The 26445-nt window shown below is 56.7% G+C and overlaps 1 protein-coding gene across 1 annotated transcript; it reads left to right on the top strand.

Moving 5' to 3' along the window:
- The first annotated feature begins 313 nt into the window (after positions 1-313).
- LMNA (lamin A/C) lies at positions 314-26445 on the top strand. Its single transcript, XM_043878485.1, has 13 exons — positions 314-415; positions 7146-7735; positions 19146-19302; positions 20633-20758; positions 21041-21211; positions 21435-21560; positions 22325-22545; positions 22647-22869; positions 23283-23390; positions 23505-23624; positions 24030-24119; positions 24943-25215; positions 25506-26445. Exons 2-13 carry the CDS (start codon positions 7380-7382, stop codon positions 25530-25532), a joined length of 1998 nt encoding a protein of 665 aa, XP_043734420.1. The 5' UTR covers positions 314-415; positions 7146-7379; the 3' UTR covers positions 25533-26445.

Here is a 26445-nt window from a genome sequence, read left to right as displayed (position 1 = left end):
AGGGTGCCCTGTAAGCTTTGGATTTACTGGACAAAGAGGGCAAATGGGGTGCTACTCTGGGGCAGGCCTGTGGGCGGCATAGGGATGGTGGGACAGGGCAATCTGGGGAGTTCGACCAACGTGGGTCTAGAAATGAGGGGGTTGGTCTGTGTGGTGCCCTAACTCCTCCCAGCTCCGAGGTTCTGGCTTCTAGGCAATGAATGCTGAAGCATTGGCCCAACACAGTTCCGCCCCCACCCATGGCGCCTCTCTCCAGGAGCTCTTGATCTTGGCGGAGACGCTGCCGATCCACCTGCCCCACCTGGCCGCCCAACCACTTCTCCAGAAAGAGCCCTTTGCTCGGTCCACCCACCAGGAAATCAGATTAACACCATCCTCCTTTCAGGAGTTCACCTTCCCAGTGGATCCCCCTAGTGTGAGTGCCTGGTGGGGGAGGGGGGTAGCCTTCAAAGTGACTGAAGGGCTGTGGGGGCTGGGGCCTCAGGTGGGTTTCTAGTGCAGGTGGTGAAGGGGAAGCTCAGGGACCCTCAGCTGCACAGGCCTTTCCAAGACCCTCAGAGGAGTCTGCCCACGTTTCCACATGGTCATATATCTGTGTAAAATCTGTAAAAGATATTCTTATGTCTTAAAAAGAGGCTCCCCACAAAACTTGGATGAACATGTAGGGAGACCAGTTGTCCGGTTTGCCAGGACCTGTCCTGGTTTGAGCAGCGCTAGATCCTTGTCTTAAGAAACTCCCCAGTGCTCTGCAAACAGCGCAGGTCGCTACTCCAGTTTCAAGGCCCCACTGTTTGGTCACGTTTGGTCAGTACCCTGAGAGCCGAGGGGGACAGGGAATCCTTTTCTGCCTCACCTTCTGGAAATGTATGGGTGTGTAGGGCTTGAGGTCCCTGCTCTTCCAGCCCCAGCCCTGGAGTTGTGGAGCTTCTGTTTGTTTCCTTGACAACAGGGAGAGGAAACCCCCATTTAGGAGACCTGGGAGGCCCCAGCAACCACACACACATAGAGACACACAGACTCACAGGCAGCCGCCCACACGCAGGCGCCTGCGTCAGCACGAGCCGTCAGCACTGCCCGCCTCCGGGCGGGAAGGAGGGAGGAACCACCCAGCCAGAGCCCGAGCCAACCTACCAGCTCCAGCCGATCAGCCCCGGGCCAGCCGGGCCACATGGCTCCACCCACGTCTTCGGTGCCCCGCCCCTTCCACGCCCACCCTCCCCCACCCTCACCTGGTGGGCGGGGCCAAATCTGGGGCATGGCGATCAGAGAGGGAGCTGTCACTGCGGAGTTCCTCTCTGGCCCTAGTCTGGTGTGTATTCTGGTGTGTCCTGTGACAGTTCTGGAAACTAGAGGCTCTCAGGTGGGCGGCTCTCTTGGCCCAGTTGGGTAGGGAAGGGGGTTTGAAATGTTGGGCTGGAGCTCCCAGGCAGATCCTCGGATCTTGCTGTTGGATTTGTCTCCTCAGGGTTTGAGCTGAAGAAGTGGGATGTTAGTTAACCTGGAGGCGGACACCTGGGGTTTGAGGCCTCCTTCTGTCACTTGTCTGCTGCGTGGCCTTGAGCAAATCAGTTAACCCGCCCAAGCCTCAATTTCCTCATCTGTATGATGAGGGTAATGATATTTGTGCATCTCTAAGAGATTTGAGACTGTTATGGTAGTAATCTTGATTATGAAAGGGCCACACCTGGGAGACCTGCCCAGCCAGGTGTGAGATGTAAAAGACTGGTTCTCTGCCCATTATCCAGCGGCCCTTTCTGACCAGGCTGGTTTCCTGAAGGAATAGACGTGGACTCTGGCTCAGCAGCCAGCAACCCCACATCAAGGTGATATTAATTCCCTCCCTTGAGGTGCCCTCCCTCAAATGTGTGCAGGGTGTTATGTCTCCTGTGGTAGCATATGATAGGGTCAGAGCACTATTTCAGGAGTTCTGGGCAGGCCTACCTGTGTGACCTTGGGCAAATCTTTTCTCCTCTAGCCTTAGAAGCCTACTTGTAAACAAAGGGGGCTTGCTTATTCCCCAGAGCCCTGAGGGCCCTCTGGGCAAGGGATCACCAAGAAGGGGTCCCAAAATTTCCCTGCTAGAGAGGCTCTGCCTCTGTCATGTAGTATATTAGGGGGTGAGATTTCATTCAAATGAGGAGTTCTTTGTCTTTCCAAAGGAATGTGTCAAACACATTCCTTCTAAGGGCCTTCCTGGCTAAACTAAGCTAAAAGAATTGCCTACAGCCTGCATCATCCCATCTAGCTGAGGCTGAGTAGGAAGAAGGCAGTCTAATCAGCTGGGCGGCCTGAGGTCAATTAGCCAACCTTTCAGAGTCTGGGGGTTTTGATCCATAAAATGCCAATACCTGCCAATGCCTAGCAATACCTCCTTCCTAGGGCTTAGGTGGAGATTAAGTGGGATCAGCCCCACACAGCCCCTCGCCGGGTGCCTTGTACATGACAACCACTTACAGAACAGGCGAGTCCTTCCACTCTCAAGGTTATAATATTCACCTGTGCACGAGTGACTCAGCAGTTCAACAGGTGTTCTGTGCCAGACCCTGTGATCAAAGAATGAATAAGAAAGGGACCTTCCCTCTGGAACCTACTATAAAGCGATCCTCAAACCATGGCTCTCAGCCAGCTCCCACTTTCCAAATCAGCCTCCACTCCCTAGACCCTCCTCCAGGAGTTCCCCTCTTCCCATCCCTACAGGGGAGTTGTCTCCCCAGTGGCCTAGGACCCATTTGAACGCTTCTCTCTCTCCCACTCCTACCTGTCTAGAATTACAGCCTGATAGTAAGTGCTTGGTGTTCAAAGTCAAGTCCACCTGTATTAAAATCTCAGCCCTGCTACTCACCGTATGACCTTAGGTAAGTGGTTCACAACTGGAGGTGATTTTGCCCCACAGGGGACACTGGCACTGTCTGAAGATATTTTTGATTGTCATAAACTGAGGGCAGAGGTGGATAGAGGGCCAGGGAGGCAGCAAAATATCCCACAGTGCCCAGACCCTTCCCCACCCAACAAAGAATTATCTGGCCCAAAATGTCAATAGGGCAAACTTTGACAATCCCTGCCTTAAAGGAATAATTTAATCTCCCTGGGCTTCAGTTTCCTCATCTGTAAAATAGGGCTAATAACAGTACTTACCATGTAGAGCTATTGTATAGGTTCAACACAATAATGTGGCTACCTAGTGCCTAATACCAGTAGGTACTCCACAAATGCTCCCCACATGAATCGTTATTAGTACGCCCCTCAAAGCCCTCCTCATTTCACCCTTCTGCTGAGCCCACTCTGTTTAACTTGCTGCCTCTGACTCCTTCCTTGCAGGTCTCAAGGCCTCCCTTCTCTCCTTCTTGAGCCCAGCCTTATCAAGCAGCCAGATTCCCTCCCACAGGTCTCCATCCCAGAGCCAGGTGGCTGCCTCCATCTCCCTCTTCTCCAGTCCTGCCTTTCCTCCCATACTTTCCCACCTCACCTCTAGTGTCTCCCTGCTCAGCTGAACTGTGTACCCTCCTCAGCTCTTGCCCACTTCAGCACCCCTGTACAGAATTCCTCCCAGCACCAGTCTACCCCAACTCGTCCCACACGTCCCATCAAAGTAGCATAAGAAGTGAAGGAATCCTGGTCCAGGCCACCTCTTCCATGTTCTGGGCTCGGCCGATTAATGTCTAGTTTTGGGAAAGTCAGCCTTAGCAGTAAAACAGGGAGATGATCTCCAGCCTATAAGGTGGTTTTGTGGACCACATTGAGAATGTTTGTGAAAACGTACTAAAAGTGTCAGTTACCCAGTTTGTTGAGCAGAATCCTACGTGCGTGCATGCGTGCATGCTAGGTCACTTCAGTTGTGTCCGACTCTTTGTGACCCTCCGGACTGTAGCCCGAAAGGCTCCTCTGTCCACAGGATTCTCCAGGCAAGAATACTGGAGTGGGTTGCCATGCGCTCCTCTAGGGGATCTTCACCAGGGATCGAACCTGTATCTTTTGTGACTCCCGCTTTGGCAGGCAGATTCTTTAACACTGAGCCACTGGGGAAGCCGCAACAAACTATAATTTTGTCTTTTATTTATGGACCCTCTCCCTCCACTCGGATGTCAGCTCCATGAGGGTTGGGATTTTGATCTGTTTTATTCACTGCTGTCTCCTTAGTGTCTAGAGCAGTGCCTGGCACACAGTGGGTATTCAATAAATCTTTGTTGGATGAGTGAATTCACTCTGTGCATAAGGCACTTCTGTAAAGCCTGAAACCTACCTCCTCCAAGAAGCCTCCCTTTATTTTTTATTTTTGAAGCCTCCCTTTAAATGCATGTGACTTAATCATGGCAGCATCCCCATGCTATAGACAAGGAAACAGGCTGAAAGAAAAGACAGAACTTGCCCAAAGTCAGTCAACTGAGAAGTGGCAGGGCCAGATGCATTTGTTCATTTAAGAAACACTGAGCACCTCCTAAATGCAAGCACTGGGCCAAGTGTTAGGGACACAGATGTCCAAGATGCTTTGGGAAAGAAGAGGGTCCCCTCCCCAAGGTCATTGGTCTTTAAGACAAGTGTCTGTTCCACTGCCCAACAATTGTATTCTGATAGTTGGACCCTTGCACTCAACAACTATATTCTAATATCACTTACTAATGTTCCAGCTTCCAGGCTTCTGGAACCCATTTGGAATTCATTATCCAGTTCAGGGTTCTCTGCTGCTCTTTAACCACTTGTGCTTGGTATTGCCTCTTCCTGTTTTGCCTACTGGTGGACAACTCCCTATAAAGCAAACATAGTAGCTCAACCCTCATTTCTTTGACAGCCACTCTGCCCCTGTTACAGATGAGGAAGCTGAGGCCCAGAGAATTCAGTAGTAGACCTGTCATCACCTGGCCAAGTGAGACACAGGATTGGAAACTGGTCTCCACCCAGACACCACTCTTGCCAACCCTCACCCCCAGCAGGCTCCGCTCCTCTGGACCTGGCCTTCCCTGCCTTCTGCTTTTGCTGGGACAGGCCATCTACACCCTGGCAGGGGCAGAGCAGATGATGACATTTGGGATTCAGAGTTAGGCTTGAATGTTTAGGGTAAAGGCCCACTTTGAAGTTCAGGTTTAGGACTGAGGCCATTGTGGTAGTGGTGGTGGTGAATGAACCCTTTGGAAAGAGAGAAACTTAGGCTGAGAAGCCCCTCTCCTTTATCCTGCCTCTTTTCTTAAAGATGGGGAGGTCTGAGAGGGAAAGGGTTAAGTGTAATTTTGCCTCCCCAGCCAGGAGGGGAAGTCAGGCCAGGCCAGGCGGGGAGGGGGGCCCTGTGGAGGGGGGCTGAAGCAGTGGGAACAGCCACTGTCCCTCACGTTTCACTGGCTCATTCACCCCACCTCTGGTTCTAACTTGGGGAACACGAGAGGGAGAAACAGGGAAAGACTTTCTGTTTTGTCTGGGAAGCTGACGGTGGGTGCCCCACCCTGAGGGAGGGGGCTGCAGGGAGGGGAACCATATCCCGGGTCCCCCAACTCTGAGTACCCTGCATGCTCACCACCCTGCCCAGTCAACCCCTGTAGGTGGGAACCCGCCATCCCTCAGAGAGGGCTTCTCTCCCTGAACACTCAGAGTCCCTGCCTTAATCCCGCCCCAGCCCCTTGTCACTCTGAAGCCAGCTCCAGAACAGAAGAGCTGTCCAGCCCCATTTCTCTTGTGTATCCTGGTATCCTGGAGCTGTAGGAGTTAGCAACATAATTTAATTTCCCCAGTTCCTCATCAGAGAATAAGCCATGGGAGGCCCAGGGGCAGGGCAGGAAAGCACATGGGTTCTGGAGCCTCAGCCTCTGCCACCTCTTAGGATGAGATGGTTGGTGGGGCCAGGGCCCGGATGGGAGAGGAGAGTAGGAGGCTGATTAAAGGGGTCTGCTGAGGATGGAAGCTCCAGAGCCTGGGGTGGGGAAGCTCAGGGACTTGGATGATCCTGTTTTGTGAGAAGGCCTGGCCCCTCCCCAGAGCCAGTGGCAAAGCAGACCTGGTCAGAGAGGAATGTGGAGATAAGTGCAGTGCTGGCCCAGCAGTCAGCAAGGTTGTGGGCGTCTTTGCTGTCTCCACCCCCATCAACCCCCTTTTCTGGCTGAAACCAGGATGGAGACCCAACATTGGCTGTCCAGCCCCCAGCCCTGCTCCCCCTTTCAGGCCCCTTTGGGAACCACAAAAATTTGGGACCTGGTGTCCTGGCAATGTGATGAATGCATGCACAGCTCTGGTATCTGTTTTAAATTATCCATTAAAATAAGTACAGTCCTGGAAAAAAAAAATAAGTACAGTTCTGGGGTTGGTGGGGTGGGCTGGGCTGGGCTGAGAACTAGAAAGGGACCAAAGCTGGGAGGAACCTCAGGCAGGCTCTTTTTCTGACTGCTTGAGTCCAAAGGAAGGGGACAGGGTGGGCAGTACTTGGGTCCTATTCTTGACCTTCTCTGGGGCTTGGGGGTTGTTCTTTGAGTCTAAGATCCAATGGTTGATTTCAAAGGGAGATTAAGCTGGGGCAGAAGATAGGAAAAGAAGGACCCCGAACTCTGGTCCCCACCCTGAATTCGAGGGTGTAAAAGGAGCTCAGGATCCAGAACTTTGTGGCAGCCCTCCCTCCAACCACCCCAGGGAACCCAGGCATACTTCCCCACCCCACCCTGGCATACTGAGATGCCGCTTTGAATGGACTGCCCACTCATGGAGGGGGGGTGGGGGGGTGGGGGGGTGGGGGGGGAGTAGGGGTGAGTCACTATTACTATGGGGAGGAAAAGGGGGAGCCAGTGGTGGAAGAAGAGTGAGTCACCCTCGTGGGCACCAGCCTCAACCCTCCCCCCCCACTTTCCTGGATCTGCCTGCCTGGCGCCTTCCCTTGATTTGTGCTTACTGCTCCTCTTCCCCCTGCCCTTTGCCCACCCAGCCTCACCCCTTGGCTCTGCCCTTTACCCCCTCTAAGGCCTGAGGCAGTGGGGGCAAGCTTTCAGCTTGGATCGCTGAGCAGGTAGAGACCTAGAGGCGAGCTTCAGGGAAGCCCCAGGCACGTGGGGGTGCCTGAGGGAGGGTGGGGCCCTACCCCGGGCAGCCGTCTCCCCTGCTCACCCCTCCCTCTCCCACCCCTGTGGGTTAGCGACGGCCCCTTTAAGAGAGTGGCCCCTCCTCCCATTCCCTAGACCTATTAGAGCCTTTGCCCGGGAGCCGGTGACTCAGAGTGTTCGCGGGAGCTCCGCATCCAACACCCGCCAACCCAGATCCCGAGGTCCGACTGCGCCCGGCCCAGATCCTCAAGCCTGCCAGGAGCCAGCCGGCCGGCGCGCTCCTGCCCCAGCAGTCTCTGTCCTTCGGCCTGAGCCCCGCGTCCTTCCCGGGACCTCTGCCCCTCGGGCAGTGCTGCCACCCTGCCGGCCATGGAGACCCCGTCCCAGCGGCGCGCCACCCGCAGCGGGGCGCAGGCCAGCTCCACCCCGCTGACACCCACCCGCATCACCCGGCTGCAGGAGAAGGAGGACCTCCAGGAGCTCAATGACCGCTTGGCTGTCTACATCGACCGCGTGCGCTCGCTGGAAACGGAGAATGCGGGTCTGCGCCTTCGCATCACTGAGTCTGAGGAGGTGGTCAGCCGCGAGGTGTCTGGCATAAAGGCCGCCTACGAGGCCGAGCTGGGGGATGCCCGCAAGACCCTCGACTCGGTGGCCAAGGAGCGCGCCCGCCTGCAGCTGGAGCTGAGCAAAGTGCGAGAGGAATTCAAGGAGCTGAAGGCGCGGTGAGTGGCGGCGTGGGGCCGGGAGAGGAGCGGAGAGGAGCGGAGGGGCAGATGGACTGCCGGCCCTGCCCGGGCTCCAGGCGGCTGATAACTTTGCCATATAGTCTCCTCCCTCCCGGAACTGCCCCCAGCGAGTGACTGGCAGTGCCAAGGGAAATTGTCAAGACAGGACTGAGCAGGGAGAGGTCTCTGGGAGAGGGTGGGGTGTATAAGGAATGGCGGGGTTCATCAGGGCCAAGTAGGAGCTGGTGGCAGGCCCACATTCTGTCAGGGTGGGATTTGCCAATCATTTGGGGCCTGGGAGAGGGCCTTGGGCAAAGCCGAACTGGCCTTGCCAGGTCTAAGACATCTAGGCACCCAAGACACTTAGGAGTAGGTGAAAGGGTCCTGTTGGAACTTTCTTGGCAGTCTTGGCACCGTGCCAACTTTGCCCAGCCTGACTCTGAACACATGACACCCACTAGAACAGAGCTCCTAGGCTGGGAGATGTCCAGTGGTGCCAGAGAGAGTTCATCAAAGCCGGGTGACCCCCTTTCTCCCCTGCAGGGGCACGGCGATGACCCTCACTGCACAGCCCTTTCTCGGGTTCCTGTTAAGAGTTTTGAAGTGCTCCTTTATGCCCTGCATGTCTGGGGCTTCCCCTGGCCTCTGACAGGCCCACCGATCAGCTCCAGGAGAGCCGCTCCCCCGCAGCTCCCACAGTCCTTGGCCTGCTTGGCCCAGGAATGCAAGGGAGGGAGGGAGACGGAGGGTAGAGGCTCCCGGCTCAGGAAGTTGTGTTATGTATGCCCAGGTCTGTACCTCCCCTTCCCCACCTCCCCACCCTCACCCTCTGCCTGGAGTTTTCGGAGGAGGATCTGGACTCTGTCCCTCCCTGCCTCCTTTCTTGGGGTGAGCCACTTTCATTTTCCAAGCCAAGCCTAGCAGCCTTTGCTCTGGCCGGTCCTCTCAGCCACTGGGACTTTTTTTTTTTTGTTATTGTTCTTTGCCTTATTACACTACTGGAATACTGTGACATTTTTGAAATCCAGCCGTTGGAAGATTCAGGCCCCTCCTACCTTACCCATCCCTGCCCCACCCTACCGCACCCTACTTGTCTCCTCCCTCTTTTCTAAAAAGGCCTTTGGAGCTGGGAAGTTTAGGCCCTCTTCAGCTCCCCAAGGATTTGTTTTCTGTGAAGACCTCAGCCAGAGAGCACTAAAGGTGCTTGGAGATCCCTGGTTGGGGCTGTAATGGTTTGTCTTCTCTTCTTCCCCTTTGCATCATCTTCTCCAGGCTCATGCTCCTCTCAGAAGCGCTGTGTATTTGCTACTCTTTATACCCCTTTGCTAGCCCCCAGCCCCTGGCATCATCCCCTAGTGAAGAGTAGATAGAAATGGTGTGGGCAGGCAGGTGACTCTCCCCCCAACTCCCAAGCCCAGTGGCTTTCTGGGTGTCAGTTCCCCGATCAGACCAGGGATCCAAAGCCAGGAACCCTAACCATTAGGCAACCAGGGAACTCAGAGTGACTATCTGTTGAAAGGGATCATTTCTGTCATTGTCCACTAGTGATATGTATAACTTAGTTAACAGGGCAGACAAGAGGCAAGCTAGGGGAGTCCCAGAGAATTAGTGTTCTAAACTAGTTGACCCAGCTACCAAACTACTACCATGCAGGTCCCTGCCAAGAGCATTCTTAGCAGGTCTTTTTCTGGGGAAGGTGTTGACCAGGGAACAGAACGAGTGGAGTCTATGGTCTCTCGCTAACCCAGCCACGCCAGTCTGTCTCTGCCTCCTGGCGCAGCTGTCCCGGTCTGGGACACCAGGCGGGTGTGCACGCACGTGGGACAGGGCCGGGGGTGGTGTGTGTACTTGTTATATTTAGCTGCCTGCCTCTCCTCTCCCCCACTGATCCTGGCTGGGGGTGCTGGGCTTCCGGAAGAGGGGGGGTGGTTTTGCACACCTGGATCCTAGGCTGATAGGAGGCTGGGTGGAGACAAAGAGGGCTCAGATTGGGGTTTCTGTCCCCTTCTATGTCCCCAGTGGGAGGAGCAAGGATTTGTTCCCTTTTGTGTCTGCTTTGCTCAGGGTGAGGTGAAGAATGGCATGAAGAATTTGGGAGAGGAAGAAAGGCATTGTCCTAACTCCTCCCACTAAAGCCTAGAGAGAAGGTGTTGTCTGGTTTAATGTTTAATTAGAGCTCAGAGTTCAGGGCCAGGCTTTGGGTTGGGATGCAGAGCTATCTGTAAGATCTTGTGGTGATTCCTGGCCCAGCCTGGGTACCTTGACCACACCCAGGGCTTTGGGGCCCCCTCTCATCAGACTGGGTTATAGGCTCCAAGCAGAAACACTGCTCCTGCCCACAAACACAGACTCACATCCTTTATTCTGGAGCCCAGGGGGTTTGAACACCTAGTTGCAGGAAGAAAGAGGAGGTTAAAAGCATCAGGGGAGGCCGGCCTGGGGTCGAGGCTTGGAGCTAGGCCCCATCCCAGGCAGGACAGCTGGGTGGATGACTCAGATACTGCCCCCCTCCCTCCCACCCCAGTGGCTTTGCAAGAGACAGGGTGGAGACAGCAGATGTCTTAAAGGGAGGGGTGGGGGTCTGAGTGTCTGCATCTCTGCTCCCCGCTCCCCACTGCATCCTGGGATCCTTTTCTGCCTCCTTCCTTAGGTGGTGGTCTGGAACTGGGGCTCCTGACAGACAGTGTGCACAAGTAGTTCTAGAGTAGAGTCCAGAGTTACGGGCTTGGGCTGCGGGTTGGTGCCAGGGTCTGTGTCTTCCCAAACGGAACTGGTAGAGGAAGGCTGAGTCAGAAGTGGGGAGATCCCAGACCCACAAAGCAGAAGCATCCCTTCCCCTCAAACAAGGCCTTGGGTCCCCGACGACTTCCTGAATTGCCCGCCTTACATGATGGCCTCAGTCAGGACACACAGGGACCTGCAGGCCCAGGTTCTTCTAAGCTCTCATCAGGATAAGAACAGGGAAAACCAGAGAGAGGTGCGAAGGCTTGTCCCGTGTACACAGCCAATGAGTGACAGGCCCAGACTTGAGCACGGGTCTTCTGACTCTCATTTGAGTGCTCCTACCATTAAACCTTGGGCTTCCCAGGTGGCGTTAGTGGTAAAGGATTCACCTGCCAGTGTGGGAGACATAAGGGATGCGAGTTCAATTTCTGGGTCAGGAAGATCCCCTGGAGGAGGGCATGGCGACCCACTCCAGTATTCTTGCCTGGAGAATCCCCATGGACAGAGGAGCCTGGGGGGGCTACAGTCCATAAGGCTGCACAGAGTTGGACATGACAGAAGTGACTTAGCACGCACACACGCACCATTAAACCTCACTTCTCTAGCTTCAGGGACAGGTTGTAGGTTGTGGAAGGTGGGCTGGGGTGACTAAAGTGCACCCTTGCAGTCTGGAGATTCTGCTGTGAGGCCAGCGTTGCCTTAATATTCTGCTGTCCTGCAGGGCCTGTTATCACTTGATCAATAGCCTTTGCCACAGCCCATACCTGGAAAGACCCAGGACCCTTCTAGGCCATGAATCATGAGCTGTGAGAGGCTGGTAATTCCTGTCTTGAGACTGTCTTGGGACTTGTCATGGGAATTGCCTACCTGGATGTGTAAGAAACTGTGCCCTTTGGCAGATATATAAGGATAACGGGGATGGAGGCCTTTGAGGATACCTGGGCCTCAGTCCTCACCTAAGGGCGCTCCTGTTGTCATTTCTCCACCCTGCCCCTCACCCTGAAGTCCACATTCTTATTCAAATGGAAAGAAGAAAGTACAATTAACGCCAGGGGCTGAGCTGTAAGTACTTGAGGAGCCCAAGTGAAACAAGAAAGACTAATTCCTGCTAGGGTCCCGACGGCCTTCCCACGATTGATGCCCGGTCCCTGGCACATCCCCTGGCCTCCAGGGATCTGAGGCTTACTCTTGCACGGAAAATGCCCATTGTCCACCCTCCCAGGCCCACCCCCACTGATTCAGAAGCTCAGTGTCAGGGCTGAAGGCAGGGACAGCTGGGGGGACAACTGGGAGGAGATGGCTTTACCTACCAACTGTGCCCTCTGCTCCCCTGTGCCCTCCTCCCCACACCCTCCAGTCTCCCTCCTCCCCAGCCCCTGACCACCTTTAGCAGCTTCAGCAGCCAGGACCAGGTCTGGCTCAGAGGTCCAGGACAGTTCATTCCATTCTTACCTCCCTGGCCCCTCAAACCCCCACTCCTGAACTGAAGATGACACAGGCTAAGCTCTAATATTCTTGGAGATGGCGGGGAAAGAGGTTCTATGGGGGAGGCTGCAGGGTCTCCGGTCACTTAACAAAAGGCAAGGTGATCTATCCACAAACTGACAGGTAGCATGAGATAGCGAGAACAGCCCTGACCCTCCGTGTCCTTAGTTCCAGGGTTAGCCCTGCCTCTAAACTGCTGTGTGACCTTGAAGAAATCACCCTCCACCTCTGGATTTCCCTAGCTGTAAAAGAAAGGGGTTAGGGCGGAAGATCTCCAGAGATCCCTCCAGTTCCAAAGTAATACCATGACCCACAAAGTGAGAAAACAGTTCTTTAAAATACCAAGCTGTGCATATAAAAATCAGATATAATTGATGTGAAAATAGTTAATAGCCAATGCTATTCTCACTAGAAATATTTCCCACAAGCGGTGGAATTAAAAGTACTAACACCCTCCTCTCTTTCTCCAAGAAAGTTTGTGAGAAACAGGTAATTATTATGACATTACACTCTTGGCTTAGGCTTTGTTTTTATTACTAGTAGGAAAGGATACTATATTTTGAACGTACCTCCCTTGAGGCTGTACCATGCAGGGGAGTCCCGTGGACCTGTGCTGGAGAAGAAGCGGAGGCTCTGGGGCAGGCAGGACCGTTACCTTAGTGCTGGCCGGGATTAGACAGCAGGGGCGGGAATCAGAGGGAGGTGCAGGGTGACCTTGAACTGCCCACCTTCTGTTCTTCCTGCCCCCATTCTGGCTCCCCCAGCCTGAGGGTGGGCTGTGAGGAGGTCTTGCCCCTTAAAACTCAGGGAAGGGGATAGTTTGGGAAGGAGGTGGGGCAGAGTAGGGGGCCACGCTCCCCTGTCCTTTCGTGAGGAAGCCTTAATCCTGCCTGTCGAAACCTGGAATAATTCTGGCCGAAATCCCAGGCCCAGCAGAGGAGCTGAGTCACGGTAGAGGGCAGAGTAGAGAGTGGACGGGAGACCCTGAATTATCCAGTCAGAGAAAGAGAGACTAAGGGACGGCCTTTTTTTGAAAACTACTTTTGAGTGATCTTGCTGAGTGGCAGGAAGAAGGAGGAGGATCTGAATCAAATGGGGGACGGATGGAGGGGGACAATACAGGAATTCCTTTAGGTACTGGCTCAGGGAAGTAAGAGACCCTTGATTTCCAGGAGCGCAGTCCCTGGCAGTTCAGAGGGGGATGTTTGGGATTGCCAAGGCACCCCCCCTTCCTCCTCCCATAGCTCTGATGACGCTGCCACCCTCTGCCGGCTGGTAGACAGCGTTGCATCTTCCAAGGCTGGAGCTGGAATGCAGCAGGACCAGAACTCCTAGGTCCTCCCCAACTTCCTTTATCCATCTTGGGGTGCGGCTCCCACCTTCTCCCTGCTGTTGTCAGGGTTAATCACCATGAGCCACCAGATGGAAGGTTAATACATTCCAAAGGGACAACTGAATCGCTTTCTTGTAGGGATCCCCTGAATGTCCCACCTGTTGGCCAGTGGCTTCCCTCCCTCCCTCCCACACCCAGGACCTCCTACCTCTTCCTAGGCCATCCTTCTCCCCCTCCATGCCCTTCTTTTGGTCTGTTCCAGGCCTTGGCCTGCATTTTTATGACAACACAGGAATGATTTCTGGAGAGACAGGCCAGGAAGAAGGAAAGTGGAGTTTGGCAGGAGGGAGCGGTTGGTCAGGAAGCCTGCCGCCTGTTGTCCAGGACCCCAGCGCACCGGCCTCTGACTGTAGGCCTCTCCTACTGCTGCACAATGCCACGTTGATACGCCCAGCAGCTGTGACTCAGGCCTGGCCCTGCGCCAGGCCCAGCGCCTCTGCTGGAGTTGCGTCTGAACATGTCAACAGGCCTCCTGTGCCCCTTCTCAGCACCAGTTCCCCCATTCCAACCCTCCCTTTGCCTGGAATTAAGACCTGGCTTTGTCTGGGGTGAGGACAGCTGGGAGCCTAGCAGCTCTGGAAGGGGATCTGAGGGCCCTCGGACCCCGAGCACATGTGGTGGTTGTCACACCCAAGGGAGGCGTGCGGAAGCAGAGCCGTGCCTGCTGTGGGTGCGTGTGCCTGGGTGGGGGGTCCGTACTGGGATCCTCCCGTGTACTTTCCAGGTGTAAGACATTCAGCCCTTCCACAGGGTGGCCTTTGGGGACGGTTCAAGGGGCTTCTCAGTCCCTAGAACACCTGCCCCTGTCACTTCCTCTCTTTAAGTTCTCCTTTCCAGAGAGGGCTGGTGCCTTGAAAGCCAGAGTGGGGAACCAAGTGTCCCAGCGCTTCCACCTCCTGCCCATACCTGAGAGTGATGGAGACCCACAGACCAGCCAGGAAGCCCCACCGTGGTTCCTTTTGGGAGGGAACTGTGGAACCTCTCGGCCCCACGCAGAGCTGTGAGGTAGCTGATATCTGAGGACCCCATCACCAGGCCTGTGTCATCACTTGGGTACTAGGGTGACTCCTAGCTATTGAGCAGAAGTCCAAGTGTCTCCCAGGCTCTCTTCCTGGGTGTTGCTGCCCATTTTCTGCGCGCCCTGCGTGCGTCATGCCATGTTCTGTGCCTGTCTCCATTGCTCTGAGTGTCCTCAGGTGACCGGGTGGGCAGGGTTTTAGGGTCTGAGCCTACTCTTTTCCAGGCCTCGGTTTCCCCACCTGTAAAAGGGCAGGAATTGTTCTAGAAGGAGGTTCCCGCTTAGAAACCTTGAGTATATGAATCTTCTGGCCTCAGGGCATTTGGGGACATAACAGAAAAAGCCCCGAGACACACTTATAGCTGGAAAGAGAATAAAGCAGCAGGTAAAACAGCTGAATGGATGTGGAAGAGGAGAGAGGTGTGGCTGGGTCTGGAGGCGCAGGGCTGAGCAGGGCTCAAACCAAGGGGGCAGGTGTGGATTAGGATAGGTGGAGGGAGGGGAGAATACATCGCAGTGGGAGGGGTTGCTGGAACAAAAGGAAGGGTGGTAGGAACGTGGGGGCCCGGCTTGGGGTGGCCACAGGAGGGGCCCCATCACCTGGCAGGGAGTCAGCCTGAGAAGAGGTCTAGACGTCTGGGAGGAGAGGGCCGCGCTGGGACTCACGGCTGCACAACCAGCCCTGCTTTGCCCTGCCCGGCCACAGGGGGCTCCGTTTTTGGTGAGGCAGGAAATGCCGGGGGCTCGGGATTCTCGATGCTCCTGCCTCCCCTCCCCCTCTTCTCCGCCGGGCGATGGGGAACTCCGAGGGCCGGTGAGCCTGGGGCGGGTCTGAGGGAGCCCGGGCGGGCTGGCCGGGCTCGTCCACTGCCCCAGTAGCCATCCGCCCCGCCCACTGATTATTTTTAGCCCCAGCCGGCTGTCTCTGCGCGCCTCGTGTTCCTCAGTCCAGCGGAGGAAATGGGGGCCTTTCCCTCGGGGCCTAGCAAGTTGCTCCCAGCAACCGGGCCCAAACAGGCCTGTGGCCGCCCTGGCTTCCATATCTGGCATCCGAGCTGGGCTGAGGAGGGTGACTCAGCCGGCAGGTCAGCGCTTGGCGCGGTGCCCACGTAGCCCCTTTGCTGCGCCAGGCGCTTGCTCCCCACCCCCACCCCGGGGCAAGAAGCCCCTAGCGTCCTGCCCGGCAGTGGCCCTGAAGCCGGCTCCCCTCTCCCTCCAGCCTCTGTGTAATAGCGCCCCGGCCTGGTAGCACGCAAGCCCGCTCCCAGCTCCCGTGTGTCGGCCTTATCCCTTTCCTCTCTGCTCTTCTGCCCTGCCCCACCCGACTTTTCCCGCCTTCTGCGATCAGATTTGCCAGCCGTGGGAAGAGTTTAGAAACAGGATGCCCAGCCCTTCTTGTCTCAGGAGCCCGCTGGGATGAACCCACTCCAGTGCTGGAGGAGCCTGGCGGATGGGAGGGAGAGAGTGGGCTCCTCTGGCGCGGCACGGGGCTGGGGGGGTGGGTTGCTGGGCAGGACGTGGGTACAGCCAGGGTCTCCCCTGTGAGCCCTAGAGGATTTCCTGACACCTGCCCGGGTATTGTCTGCTGGAGGATGAGTCACATGTGGAGCCCCTGGGTCCCACCCTTCCCAGCTCCCCTTGCCAGCCCACGGTGAGGCAGCCTGTGCCCAGCTTTCCCACTGCTGGCCCCCAGTGGGCTGGGGCACAGGCCGCACCGCCGCTTGGGCTGAACGCCTGGCCAGTGTCTGCTTGGGGTCCCTGTTCAGAAGCCCGACTAAGGAAGCAATGTCATTTGGAGCTAGTGGACAGGCAAGACTGACAAGGAGGTTGGGGAGCCGCTGGCTTCCGTGCCCCACCCCCAGCCGTCTCTTGGGGAGTGCGTGTGGCTCCCTGGCCACAGGGCTCCTGAGGTCTGAGTCATAAGCCCATGGGTAATAGCAGCTGCTTCCCCGCAGAGGGGAGCTCCCCAAGCCTGACTGAGAAAACCACAAAGGCTCTTCCTTGCTTCCCTCTTTTTGCTCAAGTGGTTTCCCTCATCTGCCTGGTGTGTCTCCGTCCTTTCATTGCAACTCTCTTAAGTGCTAATCAGAGCCGCCAGGAGGGGAAGGAAAATCGTCCCCTTAATTTCTTTGGAGACCATTAGCAGGGCAGGGGGAGCCATCCAGCACCCATTCACACCTCTGCTCCCCGACTTGCTGCAGGATCCTGGAGGGACCCTGGGCAGAGTTCTCCGAGCCTGTTTCCTTCATCACCTAGGGCTAGCGCCTGTCTCAGTGGGGAAGCTGTGGCGATTCAGTTAATACAGTCTTGAGAGCAAAGAATCAGACACCACTTAGCGGCTGAACAACCACCATAACGTGTGCGCAGTCAGCTCTGCTTGCTGTCATTATATGATTACTAGTATTAGTCTATTAGTAGTAATATTAGTATTACTACCACCCCACCTTTGGGAGCAGTCCTAACTGAAGAGGTTAGAGAAGGACCAAATCCTGCAGTTGTCCGGCTGTGAGCCCCCGAGAGCAGGGACCATGCAGCTACATTTTCCTGTGTCTGTCTGCCTGGCACTCTCACAGGAAAGGTATTTCCAAGGAGAACTTCTGATGTTTCTCCTCTGGGTCTGAGGAGGCCATGGAGGCGGGACTAGGGAAGAGACACCCTTGAGATGTCTTCTGAAGCATCAAGGTGCTCCTTCTTGCTTCTCCCAGCTCAGGCTGGCTGGATCAGGAGCCCTGTCTCCTGCTGGCGTCTCTAGACCTGTGGCTGAGTAGGAGGAGGAGCAGGGGGAGGAGTCCTGATCAGCTGCCAGAATTGACTGTGACTCCGCCAGGGTCCCCGGAGCTGCATGCTGTGTTTGACCCAGGGTCACTCACCTTCCTCCTCTGTGCCTCAGTTTCCTCATCTGTAAAAGGAGGGGGTTAAGCCGAATTTATGCGAAGCTCCTCCCAGTTCTCTAAGTTCTGAGAGCCTCCCAGCCGTTAGCCTGCAGGGCAGGGAGGCCTGTTCTGGGAAGTCCCTGCCAGCCTTGGAGTCTGCCCAAGGAACTCGGAATCTATGTCTGCCGTGTCGCTTCACTTTACCAGCGGTTTTTCTTCTTCTTCTTTCCTCCCCCTACAGCTGCCTCAGCTTCGGAAAAGTTCTGAAGTCATGGAAAGTTGGGGCTGTGCTCCCAGCCAGGGGCTGGGCCGGATGGCAGCCAAAACCTGAGCTGGGTTTTGACTTTATTTTTAGCTTTTCTGGCTAAGACGGAGGAGGGGAGAGATCCTTCAGGTCTGGAAGGGCCTCTTTTCACAGGAGACAGACACTCTTGCTCTAAACAACTTGTTCTGAAATGTGGCCAGAGGCCTGGACAGAGCAAGGCTGGGGGTACTCTCCCCCCAGATCTTCACGTCCTTCCCCTGCCTGTCTGGGTGGCACTCTCTCCCCCTCGCAGTGGAGCCCAGCCGGAGGGGAGGTGACTCCTGTTTGAAGACTTCTAAGCTAGTGGCAGGAGCATACCGCCTCAGTCTTGGGCCCTCCGTCCAGAGCGTCTCCATCTTTCTTCACACTGAATTGTTGGGTCTCTTGGAGCCGAGGGCTTGGTGGCAGGAGAAAAATGTTGGCATTTCTCCTTTCCAGGATCGAGTTCATTCTCCCCCTGCCCACATTTGGTTTTCCTTTTTTCCATCTGCCCAAGTGGGTTCATGCTTGAAGTCTGATGAGTCGCAGATGGCAGCTGGGACTAGGCCCCTGGGCTCTTTCCTTCCCCTCCCTGCGTCTAGAGCTTTCTCTCCCCACACATTGGGGAAGGGATCATGACAACTGGGAAGTTCTTGTGTTCCCCAGAGGTCTTTAAGAAAATAGGATCCCTCTATTTTTCCAGGTCACTATCCAGCAGAAATAATCAGGGGCCCAGAAAGGGAAGGGAGGTGGCAGAGGCCACCCCCCGTTTGAATTGGTTCTAGTTAAAGCTTTACCCAGTTTGAGGAGTGTGGAGGTTCAAGGCTGGAGCCCAGATGGACCTGGAGGCCTGGGGTCACATCTGGAGCCAGATGCTGGGCTTGTGGTCGATAGGTTGGGCTCAGCATTCTCAGGCTCTGATGAGGCCCAGAGAGAGGGACGGCTGGAACCCTTGTGCTCTGCCCCATTAGGGGACCCAGACTGGGTCTGAGAAAGGGAAAGGTCAATACAGTGCCTGGTCAACTTCATTCCAGGTCTCTCTGAGCTTTATCCAAACTTCCCCTCCCAGCAGTCCCTGGTGTGTAAAGGGCCTAGGGGAGGTGACTGACACTTTTAGCACTCAAACTGATAAGCGTCAGGGACACTCAGACCCCAGGGCTAGGAGCCTGGCTCTCTGGATCTCTGCAGAGGAGGAGGCTGGGCTGAATGGAAGGTGGGTGGAGTCGGGGGAGAAGGTTAAGGCCCTTTGTGGGAAGGGGCAGGAGACAAAGGTGGTTCTGTCTCTTTGGGAAGGAATGGGAGGGGAGAGAGGGAAAAGCATTCATCTCATGGGATCGAGCTTTGCCCTTGGCCTCAGGCACGTTCCTGAGCACTGAGTCATGGGAAGGGTGGAGAAGCCGGAAAGGGGTTTTGGGGGCCTTGGGAGAAGTGGGAGTCCAGCCCGAGGCGGGCAGATGCAAACAAACCAGGGCCAAGGATGCCCTCTCCTGGCAGCTTGGGGGATAGCAGAACCAAGTCCTGCCGCTGACCTCCCAGGACCTGACTTCTTACTCTCCCTGGGGGACCTGACTCTGACTCCCTGGGGGATACAGACTCCTCCTCTTAAACCCACTCTTCTCTGGCTTCTTTAGCAATTCCAAGAAGGAGGGAGACTTGATGGCTGCCCAGGCCCGGCTCAAGGACCTGGAGGCTCTGCTCAACTCCAAGGAAGCTGCACTGAGCACTGCTCTCAGCGAGAAGCGCACGCTGGAGGGCGAGCTGCATGACCTGCGGGGGCAAGTGGCCAAGGTGAGGCCCACCCAAGACCCCGCCTGACCCTTGTCCCTGCCCCCTGCCCAAACGCACACTCACTGCTCCACTCCAGGCATTCTCAGGAGGTGACTGGTCTGACCTGTCCCACAGCATCAGAGTCATTTCTGTGTCCTAGCATTGCTGCATCCATCCAGACCATAGTGCATCCTCCTTTGCTGCCCATGGTGTCTCGCACCATGAATTTAAAAGAATCCACAAGCCATTTCCATCTAGCTTTGAAATGAATTGTGCCTGGCCCTGGATCCCTCCTGTTTGGCCTTGCTGTAGACGGCCGTGACCTCTCTGGATGATGGGAGAAGAGTGTAGTCTGTCCACAGAGCCCTAGTTGGGAGCTGATGGTGGATCATATATGGACGTATGTTTTTAATGTATACGGTAGTCTTTACTTTCAAACACTTTGCTATCCATTCCAGCATCTAGTCTCATGTTAAAAGCTAGGGAACAGAATCAAAGAAGCAGGCTTGTTCCCAATCTCACAGCCACATCTGCTCAGAGCAAGGTCAGGACTAGAGTCATCCACCAAACCTCTGTCCAGGGCTCTCTTCCCTGCTAGGCCTTGCCACCATAGTACACCGTGGAGAGACCAGGAGAAGCCAGCAGTTTGGCTAGAAAATCAAGGCTGGGCCTTTCTCCTCCCAGGCCCTGCCCCCAGCCCTTCCCAGCTGCACCGCCCAGCTTATGCTTTCTAAGATGAAGATCTAAGAAAGGTGCACCCCTACTCAAGCTTCAGAGGATCTTTTTGTGGCAGTAAGGGTGCGATCCACGGGTCCATGATCCAGCCCCTGCCTGCCAGTCCAGCCACCTCTGCCGTCACTCTCCCCCAGGGCCCCATCCTTCAGGCTTCAGCAGTACTGAGCCTTCCGAAGATCCTGAAGTGCACGTGTGTGCTTTTGTACCTCTGCGCCCTTGTACTTGCTCCTGTCTGCCCACTCACCTGTCCTTCAGATCTCAGACTCTGGAGGCCTTCCTACAAGCCCCCCGCTACCACCTCAGGCACACTTTGGTCCCTTCCCTCATGTTCCTTCTGTACTCTGGACACACTTCCTTTAGAGCAGTGGCTGTAGCAAAATACGGCTATAGAGAGAGGAGGCACTATCTATATTTTCATTAGCACAGCACCTATCCAAGGTCATTACTGCGAGGAAGTAGATGTGTCATCACTTCTGTGGGCATCCAAGGCTCTTGCTCCCTTAGGCCTGTTTCTCCACATATAAAGGGAGGTGCTGGACATGACCCCCTTCTCAGCTTCCTTCCAGCTCTGGTGTCCTATGACCCCTCTCCCTGACCTCCGTCCCCTTCCTCTCAGCTCGAGGCAGCCCTGGGCGAGGCCAAGAAGCAACTTCAGGATGAGATGCTGCGACGAGTGGATGCTGAGAACCGGCTGCAGACCCTGAAGGAGGAGCTGGACTTCCAGAAGAACATCTACAGCGAGGTGGGAACTGTGTCCTGCAGACCGGAGGACTGGGGCCGGTGGTGAAAGATGTCAGAGCTGGGCTGGGGTATCAGCTGTGTGCAGAGCTCCCCTGGCAGGCTGGCTTATACTAGTGATGGGGAGTGGGGGTGAGGGCTGGGGGGAGTGGTGGCCAGCCCCCAGGTTAAGGTGGAGCTCACAGTGACTTTGTTCAGGGTTAGGATTGGGCTGGGCGCTCAGCCACTTGGGCCCCATCCTCAAAGGACTAGTTCTGATTTTGGTCTCTGGGTCCACCCCTTCCAGGAGCTCCGTGAGACCAAACGCCGCCATGAGACGCGCCTGGTCGAGATTGACAATGGGAAGCAGCGGGAGTTTGAGAGCCGGCTGGCGGATGCCCTGCAGGAGTTGCGGGCCCAGCATGAGGACCAGGTGGAGCAGTACAAGAAGGAGCTGGAGAAGACCTATTCTGCCAAGGTGCTCACTCTCCCGGGGTTCCCCTGCTGCCTCTGTCCCCAGTAGCCTTCCCCACTGCCCCCCCCCCGCCCCCGCCCCGAGATGTCCTGTGGGAGATCAGGCGGACGGGGGCAGGAGCTGAGATTGCCCCGGACCTCGGGCTGCAGCGGCGATGTCCTTCTCCGGTCCCTGCCTCCTTCCCCGTCGGTCCCTGCAGTCCTAACCCTTGTGTCCTCCCCGCCAGCTGGATAACGCCAGGCAGTCGGCGGAGAGGAACAGCAACCTGGTGGGGGCCGCCCACGAGGAGCTGCAGCAGTCCCGCATCCGCATCGACAGCCTCTCGGCCCAGCTCAGCCAGCTCCAGAAGCAGGTGCTGCCCCCGCCTCCCCCTTCCGCCTCCCTCACCTCCCGTCCCCTCCCCACAGGGGAGGGCGCAGAATATGCCCCCAGGAGCATAGACTGGGTGAAAAGCCCGGGGTTTGGAGTCACTTGACCTGTTTGCTGTTCAGGTCTACCTCTTATCTTGCCTGCCTGACCTTCACTTCTCAGAGTCTGGGTTTTCTCATTTGAATATGGAGATCACCCCCATCCTCGCTAACTCTTAGATCTGCCTCAAGACTCACTGTGAGGTGTTAAAAGTGGGGGAAAAAAAAAAACAGTGAAAGTGTTAGTTGCTCAGTCATGTCTGACTCTCTGCGACCCCGGAGATTGTAGCCTGCCAGGCTCCTCTGTCCGTGGGGTTTCCCAGGCAAGAATACTGGAGAATGGGTAGCCATTCCCTTCTCCAGGGGATCTTCCAGACCCAGGGACCAAACCGGGGTCTCCTGCATTGCGGGCATAGTGAGGTGTTAACAGTGTCAATATTGTAGCTGGCTGTGCCATTTGTGGCAGAGGAGGTGGGTTCTAGCCTCAAATTAATAAGAGATTTGAGTCGGAGGTTGAGAAGGACTCCCCAGTCGCCAGCCAGCCACAGCCACGTTAGAGTCCATGAAAGACGCTGATGGGAATCTGAAGACAGGGTTGGTGGGGGTGGGGGTGGGGTGTGCCCCAGGGGGCTGCCCCTACCCCTGTCCCTTACCTCTCCATACCCGGGGCCCTTGAGAGCTCACCAGACCCCCCTTCTCCCTCAACTAGCTGGCAGCTAAGGAAGCGAAGCTGCGGGACCTGGAGGACTCGCTGGCCCGTGAACGCGACACCAGCCGGCGGCTGCTGGCAGACAAGGAGCGGGAGATGGCGGAAATGCGGGCAAGGATGCAACAGCAGCTGGACGAGTACCAGGAGCTGCTGGACATCAAGCTGGCCCTGGACATGGAGATCCACGCCTACCGCAAGCTCCTGGAGGGCGAGGAGGAGAGGTGGGCTTCGGGGGAGGCAGGGAGGTGCTAGCGGCCGCTTCCTCCTGCCTGCCTGCCACCTGCCTTGACTAGACCTCCTGACCCTGTCTCCCCTTCCACAGGCTCCGCCTGTCTCCCAGCCCTACCTCGCAGCGCAGCCGAGGCCGGGCCTCCTCCCACTCGTCCCAGACACAGAGCGGGGGCAGCATCACCAAAAAGCGCAAGCTGGAGTCCACCGAGAGCCGAAGCAGCTTCTCCCAGCACGCGCGCACCAGCGGGCGCGTGGCCGTGGAGGAGGTGGATGAGGAGGGCAAGTTCGTGCGCCTGCGCAACAAGTCCAATGAGGTAGGCCTCCCAGGTCGGGTGTGAGAAATGCCGTCGGGTTAGGGAGAAAACCTGGAAGGTGAAGGGATGGAGTTTGCGGGGAGGGTTGTTCCTCACATCAGACCAGGGCAAATGTGGGTATCTCCTCCACACTCCAGTTCCAGTCCTGGCTACAGGACTCATCAGAGCAGTGAGACCTTCTTGGGCAATGTATTTAACCTCTCCCAGCATCGTCATCTGCAGAATAGGCATGAATAACTTTGAGTTCTTGGGAAGATGAAAGGACTGAGTAGGTCTGGTACAGCCTAAGTGCCCATGGATGTAGCTGTTATTTATCCTTGAGGGGGGAGAGCCGTGAGGGGAGGAATAGAAGGTGATAAACCCTCTAAGAGCTTGAAGGAGCCTCTTTCACCTGCCCCTTCCCTCCTGGGCAGGACCAGTCCATGGGCAACTGGCAGATCAAGCGCCAGAATGGAGATGACCCCCTGCTGACCTACCGCTTCCCTCCAAAGTACACTCTGAAGGCCGGGCAGGTGGTGACGGTGAGTGGCCGAGTGTTTGGGACTCTGGGGTGGCCTCGGGTGGGGATGGGCTGGCCTGAGGCTGGGTGTGCTGGAGTGTGAGTGCCTTTCTCTAATGATTTCTCCCTCCCCCAGATCTGGGCTGCAGGAGCTGGGGCCACCCACAGCCCCCCTACCGACCTGGTGTGGAAGGCGCAGAACACCTGGGGCTGTGGAAACAGCCTGCGCACAGCCCTCATCAACTCCACTGGGGAAGTGAGTATGCCGCAGGCTGGCCTCTCACTGCACAAGGCTTCCCCCAGCGGCCAGGGTTGGAGGCAGCTGCCCCCACCCCAATTCAGGGCCGCTTTCTCCCAGGTCTCAAACTGTCCACCCCGTGTACAGACCCAGAGGTACCTCCCCTAGCAGCAGGAGGGGTGGGGGGTTAGACAGTGAGCATGGTTAAGGGCAGATCGTGCTTCTATCCAGAGAACTTGACCGCATGCCCCTGGAGTAGAAACAAGTTTCTTAACTCCAGCGCCCCCGAGGACAAAGCAAGTCGCAGCCTGGACGGGGGCAGAGCGTGAGCAGGTTGTTGGTGGCCAGCGGGGTGGGTGTGCTGCACACGCCTTCTCCGACCCGCAGCCCTAACCCTCGGGCCTTGTCCTATGTCCGCGGCAGGAGGTGGCCATGCGCAAGCTGGTGCGCTCGGTGACCGTGGTTGAGGACGACGAGGATGAGGATGGAGACGATCTGCTCCATCACCACCACGTGAGTGGCAGCCGCCGCTGAGGCCCAGCCCACGCCAGGGCACCCAGCCGGGCCTGGGGACACCCTCTCCCTGGCCTCCCCCTGCCAAAAAAGTCTTCTCATTAAAGAACGTTTTGGAACTTCACTCGCTGCCCTGGCTTTTCTTCTCTCTCCTCCCTATACCTTGAACAGGGACCCCAGGTGTCTGGGTGCCCTACTCTGGTAAGGAAGGGAGTGGGAACTTCTGATGCCATGGAGTCTTCCCATGGGAGCGGTGGACAAGAGTCCGGATTGATCCCCCGGGGCGGGGAAGGGAGGACAGACGTGGGGCGCGCAGCCCTGCCTCTCTCCCCCTCACTTCTGTTGCATGCATCTCCTTTCTTGTCTCCTCCCCATCCTGGTCACATGCATGGCCTCTCATTTCCCCCATTTTTCCTGGGAGAAGGGTCTCTCTCACCTGCCCTCCTCCCCAGTTAATTTTGCATGCCTGCCGCTGTCGAAGCTTGCTCACTCTGTCACCTTCCCCTCTGAAGCTTAGAGCAGCTAAGACAAGAGTCAGAGCCACAGCTCCCGTTGCCTGCCTGTCCCCAAGTCTTCCTGACCCTTCCCCCTGTCATGTCCTTCCCTTCCCCTCTTCCCAGCCCAGGTCCGTCCCCCTCGCCCCAAGCCCTGCCCCCCACCAGTTAGGCTGCCGCCCCAAGCCCTGCCCCCCACCAGTTAGGCTGCCGGAGCGCAGAAGCCCACCTTTCTGCCTGGACCCTGCCGGAGCGCGGAGCCTGGGTGTTGGGCCTGAGCGGTCAGTCCCAGACTCGCCGTCCGGCCTGAGCCTTGTCTCCCTCCTCAGGGCTCCCACGCAGGCAGCAGCTCGGGGGACCCCGCCGAGTACAACCTGCGCTCGCGCACCGTGCTGTGCGGGACTTGCGGGCAGCCCGCAGACAAGGCGTCTGCCAGCGGCTCGGGAGCCCCGGTGGGCGGATCCATCTCCTCTGGCTCCTCCGCCTCAAGTGTCACAGTCACTCGCAGCTACCGGAGTGTGGGGGGCAGTGGGGGTGGCAGCTTCGGGGACAGCCTGGTCACCCGCTCCTACCTCCTGGGCAACTCCAGACCCCGAACCCAGGTGAGTCAGCCCTCTGTCTCCACACCCCCACCCCGCGGGCAGAGGACCCTAGTCCTCCAGGGTTAGGACCAGGCGGCCCTGTGGGAGGGAGAGCCTTCTCTTCCGCAGCCCGGGGGAGTGGGAGCCTCCTCCCCGCAGCCCAAGATCCTAGAGGGTTGCTGCTCCAGCGTCCTGCCGCTCCTGTCTGAGCCCCAGATTGGAGGGCAGGGGCGGGGCAGGGTTAAGAGGGGAAGGGAGGGTGCGGCCCAACATCGCCTCTCACACCTCTCCCGCTCTCTCTTCTCTCTTAGAGCCCCCAGAACTGCAGCATCATGTAACCTGGGACCTGCCAGGCAGGGGTGGGGGCGGAGGCCCGTGCTTCTTCCTCACCTCATGCCCACCCCCTGCCCTGCACCTCACGGGAAGGGGTTTGAAGCCAAAGAAAAATACCCCTTTATTTTTTCTTCTATGTTTTGTTTTTTGTTTTTCTAAGAGAAGTTATTTTCTACAGTGGTTTTATACCGAAGGAAAAACATAAGCCAAAAAAAAAAAAAAAGGCGCGCATCTATCTCAATCCCCCCCCTTTTCTCCCTGCTTCCGAGAAACTCCGTATCTGCCTTAAAACCAAAGAGGGAGCCAAGGAGAGGGGATGCTTTTACAAAGCCTTGTTTCTGCTTTTCTGCCCTGCCCGCCACCCGCATCCCGGGGACCCCGTGACATGGTGCCTGAGAGGCAGGTGTGGAGTCTGCTCCGCCAGCCTCCAAGGGAGGAGGGCTGAGCCTCGCCCCTGGGCCGGCCCCCATCGTTCCACTACCCCTGGCAGAAGCTCCTCCGCCTGCCCCACCCCGTCCCCCCCTCTCCCTAGCCCCGGGGTGACTCAATTCTCCCAAGTCCCAGCTGCGTTTGCTTCTTCTATATGTTATTTAGACAAGAGATGGGAATGAGGCGGGAGGTAGAAGGAAAGGGAAGAAAGGTTAGTCTGAGCCTGCCTTCACCTAGCTTTAGAGCCAGAGGTGGGCTTTGCCCAGTCACTGGAGGTTGATCAGGGTCAAGTGGGTGTAGGGGAGGAGGGAGAGAGAGGTCTACTAGAAAGGGGGAGAGCCTGCTGGGGCCCCACCGAAGAGGAGGAAGGGGAGGAAGGGTGGAGGGTGTGCGGCAGCGGGTTTTGGCGAACACTAAGGAGCCCCTTGCCTCCCATTTCCCATCTGCACCCCTTCTCTTCTCCCTGAATCAATACACTAGTTGTTTCTA

Source organism: Cervus elaphus, chromosome 20 (genome assembly GCF_910594005.1).
Source record: "Cervus elaphus chromosome 20, mCerEla1.1, whole genome shotgun sequence".
Lineage (NCBI taxonomy): Eukaryota > Metazoa > Chordata > Mammalia > Artiodactyla > Cervidae > Cervus > Cervus elaphus.
Note: the sequence above shows the minus strand (reverse complement) of the source record. Positions and strands in the feature narration are given on the sequence as shown.